The sequence below is a fragment of the Crocuta crocuta genome, unplaced genomic scaffold (assembly GCF_008692635.1).
Source record: "Crocuta crocuta isolate KB4526 unplaced genomic scaffold, BGI_CrCroc_1.0 scaffold127, whole genome shotgun sequence".
Lineage (NCBI taxonomy): Eukaryota > Metazoa > Chordata > Mammalia > Carnivora > Hyaenidae > Crocuta > Crocuta crocuta.
The window spans coordinates 1,137,611-1,143,079 of NW_027532008.1; the positions used below are offsets into that span (position 1 = coordinate 1,137,611).

Sequence of the window (5,469 nt, forward strand, 5' to 3'; positions counted from 1 at the left end):
AGTGGGGGGGGGGAGGGCAGGCAGAGAGAGGGGATGAGAGGGGATGAGCGCCCTCGGGGCGGAGGGCAGCAGGAGGAGAGCTACAGGAGATGAGGCAGAAAAGGGCCAGATCTGCTGGGCCATGGGCCAGAGTGAGGATTTAAGAGCAGGGCGAAGTCACTAGAGACTTGTAAGCTTTTCAGGTTTTGTTCTGGTTTTTTCATTTTTTTCTTCTGGAAATTTCAGATATAGAAAATAGCTTAAGGAACCCTGAATCCCTTACCCCTGTCCCCCATCCAGCTGTATTTTTATTTTACCCCTCCTCCCTGCCTCGTTGTGAGGCAAGTCTGGGTATCCTGTCATTGCACGTGCGATGTAATTGTTTCAGTGTGCGCATCTGACTAAATCCTGCAGTCATGGTGCTGGGTCACAGCCAACAAATAGGTAGTCCCATTTTCCCAGTTGCCTCAAATAGGTGTTTCTGCAGTTGGTTTGTTCCTATTAGGATCCCAGCTTGGTCTGCCCGCCGCCCTTAGGTGGCGTGTCTCTCTTAATCGCAAGTTTGCCCTCCTTGGTCCTGTTTTTATTCTCCGTGCAGTTCATTGAAGAAACCATTGCCTGCTTGGAATATGTTCTCGTGGCTGAGATTTTTCTTTGCATCCTTGTGGTGATGTTTGCCGTATTCATCCTGTCCCCCATACTTCCTGTGAACTCATAGCTAGATCTCGAGGCATTTAGAGGAAAGCCAGTATTTTATTAGCAGATGTACTTTGTAAGTAGGACCTCATGCTTCTTGTTGCGTCACTTGTACGGCGCCTGGGCATCCCACGGCAGGTGCAGAGGGGTCGCGTGCGTCATTGTGTCCAAAGTCGTGAGCCATGTGTTATAAAGTTCTCCGTGAGCAGTCCACCTAGTTGCTTTAGCATCTACTGATCATCATTCTGCAGAGCTCTTCGGTTGTCGTTGCCAAGGGATGACTTTCTAATTTCCTCATTCTTTTCTGCATTTAGAGGCTGTAATTCTGTCAATGGTGAGCTCCACTCTTTGCTACTCTCAAATATAATTTTTATAGGAAATGCAAAATAAAAGTTTGACACCCTTATCTACCAACTTTTAGAATTGTAAAGGTGCCTAGGATTCCCCAAAGGCAAAATGATGAGGTTGGTGGTTTAATATTGTTTTGAATGAATTCTTGATTTTTGATATATTTAACAACATTTCATTTACTGCAGTCCTAATTTTTTATGCTCTGATTGTTCTGTTTTTGGTCATTGGGAGCCCTTCAGGTTGGCTCCTGGGGCTTCAGGGTCTTGGTTTTCTTTGGTTTTCGCATGAATGTGCTTTTCTTAATATTTTCTCAAATTCTTTATTGCGATCATTTTCAAACATAAAAGTTGAAAGAATAGTTCACGAACACCTGTGTACCCTCCTTCTAGCCTCAGCGGTTGGTAGTAGTTTGCTTTCTTCTGTCTTTCTCTCTCTCTGTGTATATATTTTTGCACTCCCCCTGTACGTTAACTTTGCTGTAGCATTTTAAGGGAAGTGGAAGACCTGACACCTCACCCCTAAATACTTCAGCATGTGTCTCCAAAAGTGAGGAGGAGGACCACATTTATACTTTCTTACCAGTGATTCTGGAAAGTCATCTCTCCAGGCCCTTTTCAGATTTCTCCAGTGGTTGCATGGGGGGCTTTATAGCTGCATCTCTCCTGAGCGGGACCCAGTCCAGTCTTGTAATGCAAAAGCTTATTAGGTCTTTACCCCCCATCTCCCCCCATCCCGACATTGACTTTTCTTAGTTTTGTTTTGAGTAGTATCCCACATTTGAATTTATCGGTTTCCTCTTGATATCATTGAACTTGTACTTTATCCCCACTTCGCAATAAACTGGAAGTTCCGTCTTGAGAGGTGTGACTGGGATACAGGTTCAGTGTTTTTGGCAAAAGTCCTTTCACAGATGGTGGAGCCCAGCAGTCTTTGAACGTTTCCTCTTTCTGCCGTGATGAGATGTTCTAGGCCTATCTTGTGCATTCCCTGCCCTACACTTGGAATCAGTCAGTTCCCCTAAGGAGCCCCGGTTACTGTGGTAGAAAATAAGCAGAGTTTAAAGTCTTGGCTCACTAATGATGTTTTTTTTTTAATGTTTTTTATTTATTTCTGAGAGAGCGAGAGCAGGGGAGGGTCAGAGAGAGAGGGAGGCAACAGAATTTGAAGCAGGCTCCAGGCTCTGAGCTGTCAGCACAGAGCCCGACACGGAGCTTGAACCCACGAACCATGAGATTATAACCTGAGCCAAAGTTGGATGCTTAACCTACCAATCCGCCCAGGACCCCCTCTAACGATTTTTTTTCTAAAGCTTGGAGAGAGTTTTTAAAAACGTTCTTTGGTCACAGTGAGTGAATTGATAGTTAAAGGACAAAAGTGTTTGCAGGAGGCTAGTGAGAAGGGACCCAGAGAGACGGTAGCAGCTTGGCCGGGGGCAGCAGCAGAGGTGGCTAGACTGGAGATGAAGAGGCGGAATCGTGAGTATATGAGGATGTGGGGGGCGGGGGGAGATGAGAAGAGGCTGGGGTAGCTCCAGTTTGTGGTACGAGGAACTGGGTAAATAGCAGTGGTATCAGCGGAAATAAGGAAGGAAGCCAGGAAAAAGAGCAGGTCTGGGGGAGACATGGGGTCTGGATTAGAGGTTCCGAGGGACAGGTAAGCCGTGTGGGTACCAACCAGGTCTTTGAGCCTAGAACCCTGGAGAGGGTTCTTTTCTGACAGTGGCCTGGACACGGCCAGGGCCATACATATTTTCCAATTGAAAAATGTCTTCATGTTCAGCTAGCCTTTCGCTGTCTTCTCTCCTGCTAGGTCGCGTTCCCGAAGCAGACATTCTCGGAAGAGCAGAAGCCGAAGCGGCAGCAGCAAAAGCAGTCATTCGAAGAGCAGGTCTCGGTCCAGGTGGGTCTTCCTTGGAATAAGCAGAGGAGGTCCGCGGGCGCCCCCGAACCGCTTCCCACTCGGGCTTCCACCACCTTACGAGCATCCCCTCGTGGGAGGCCGGGCTCAGAAGGCGGTGCTGGGCCACCGCGAGCCCTACACTTGCCCTTCGTCTCCCGTTCTCACGGCGGCCCCGTGTCTCCTCAGGTCGGGCTCCCGTTCCCGGAGCAAGAGCCGCAGCCGCAGCCAGAGCCGCAGCCGCAGCAAGAAGGAGAAGAGCCGCAGCCCCAGCAAGGACGACAAGAGCCGCAGCCGCAGCCGCAGTGCGGACAAGCGCCGCAGCAAGAGTAAAGACCAGGCCGAAGAGAAGGTCCAGAACAGTGACGCCGCCGGCAAGTCCAAGAGCCGGAGCCCCAGTCGGCATAAAAGCAAGAGTAAAAGTCGAAGCAGGAGTCCGGAGAGGCGAGCGGAGGAGAAGCGGGCGGGGGGGAGGAGGAGCCGGAGCCAGGAGAAGAGCCGGAGCCAGGAGAAGAGCCGGAGCCAGGAGAAGGGCCCGCACAAGAGCCGCAGCCGCAGCCGCAGCCAGGGAGGCAGCCGCAGCCGCAGCCGCAGCAAAAGCAAGGACAAGAGGAAGGGAAGGAAGAGGAGCAGGGAGGAGAGCCGCAGCCGCAGCCGCAGCCGCAGCAAGAGCGAGAGGAGCAGAAAGCGGGGTGGCAAGCGAGACAGCAAGTCGGGCGGCGGCGGCAAGAAGAAGAAGAAGGAGGACGCCGAGCGCTCCGAGTCCAGGTCGCGCTCCCGCTCCGCCTCCAAGGAGCGCGAGCTCGCCAAGGCCGAGGCCGGCCCGCGGGAGGGCCGGGGGGAGAGTGCGGATGCCGCCGCCGGTCAGGAGACCCGGTCCCGGTCGAGGTCCAATTCCAAGTCCAAACCAAACCCTCCGTCAGAATCACGCTCCAGATCAAAGTCCGCTTCAAAAACCCGGTCTCGGTCCAAGTCCAGATCCAGGTCCGCGTCCAGATCGCCCTCTCGGTCTAGATCCAGGTCCCACTCGCGGTCCTAACCGGCTACGACCACAGCTGGAACTCCCCGAAGTCTTTTGTACATGTTTGGTAGCCGTAGCACAAGTGATCGAAGTAGAACATCCGTCACTGCTGTACATTTTTAACTCCCCTAATGGTGTGTCTACAATTGTTAAATCTAAGTGCTTCCTCTCCGTAAAGCCTCCTGGCGCCAGGCCTTCCTGCTCGACTGAAAACAATCTTCTCTTTGAAAACCCCCTTGACTCCTGGCCCACAGTAGAATATCCAGAACGCCTCGGCTCTCGGGCCTGGCCTTTCCCACAGGGAGCTTAGTACCTGGATGGCTTTCAGGCTGGAACGGTGACATAGGTAGGTACGGTGAGTTCAGCCATTTTTGCCCTCGAATTGATGCCCTTTGATGTTTGCCATTTAGTGAAAGTGCTAAGTCTTAAGTTTCCTACCACTTCGGTTTCATACTTTTGGACTTAACAAAGTTGTGAATAGCACAGTCGAGGAAAATTGATACCTGCAGTAACCCATAGGAAATAAACTGTAGAGTTCCATATTCTGGTATTGTGATTATATTGTTTTATATTAAAAAAAGAAAAGAAAAGAATTTTTTTTAATTTTATTTTTCCCCGTCTTGCAAAGTATAGTGACCCCTGTTTCCATTAAATTTGAATAAAGACTATTTTTGCTTGACAAAATTTCATGGTGTTTGAATCCGAGTTGCATTTCCTGAGTTACCCTGCTAACTTCTCTTCTCAGCATAAAAAGTTCAGCGTGTCCTGGCTGTTTTGTTCCTGGAGGTCACCCATGGGTGGGTAGGGAGCCACCCTTTACTCCTAAAAGGATTCTTCTCACCCAGCAGAATACCTAGCAATTTACAGTCCTTCCTCAGGCAGCTTATTTATGGCCAGGCTGATGAGAGACGGAGCGGTCAGGGAACTCAGAGCGTCCCCAGATGGCTTCTTCACCAACAGAGCGCGCCCTCCTCTGGATCGTTCCCTGCGCTTCCCGCCGTGCGTGTGACGCGGCCCACCTCCTCGCCTTGGGGTGTGGACCGACCAAAGGCCAGGAAGAGAAAACGGTACTAGATTACCTCTGTTCCCCCTCGCTCTCTGCGTTACTTGTCTGGCCTGGTTCTGAAGAAAGGACCAGAGGAGCGGTGTTTCCAGTCTGGTCTCCACCCCTAAAGGAAAGGACCGCCGAGGCATCCGAGCGAGGAGGAAGCCAGAAGGCCTTCGTTAGCGCTGTGGCGCCCCGGAGGGGAGAGCTGCCTCGGGATGTGCTCGGAGCTGTTCTAGACGTAGAGTGCTGCCCTGTCCCCACCTCTGTAGACCACACCTCGGATGGGAAGACGGGTCAGGTGCCTCTTGACCCCCACTGGGGTTTGTGGTCTGGTTGCAAATGATAGACATCACTAGGATAAAGTGGGCAGTCAGGACGGAGCTGTAACTTCATCTCGGTTCAGAGAGCTCTTGAGGAGATGGCACTTGGGCTGAACATCTAGAGGTGTGGGGGTGAAAGGCATTCCTGTTTAAAAAAA

The 5,469-nt window shown here is 51.3% G+C and overlaps 1 protein-coding gene across 1 annotated transcript in view; it reads left to right on the forward strand.

The window, feature by feature from the left end:
- The window catches only part of SRSF4 (serine and arginine rich splicing factor 4), a 27,505-nt gene extending 22,878 nt beyond the window's left edge, over nucleotides 1-4,627 (forward strand). Inside the window, exons 5-6 of the mRNA XM_077775903.1 lie at nucleotides 2,836-2,925; nucleotides 3,112-4,627. Of these exons, the coding sequence (XP_077632029.1) occupies nucleotides 2,836-2,925; nucleotides 3,112-3,961 (940 nt within the window). The 3' untranslated portion in view covers nucleotides 3,962-4,627. The remainder of the gene's footprint in view (nucleotides 1-2,835; nucleotides 2,926-3,111) is intronic.
- The last annotated feature ends 842 nt before the right edge of the window (nucleotides 4,628-5,469 follow it).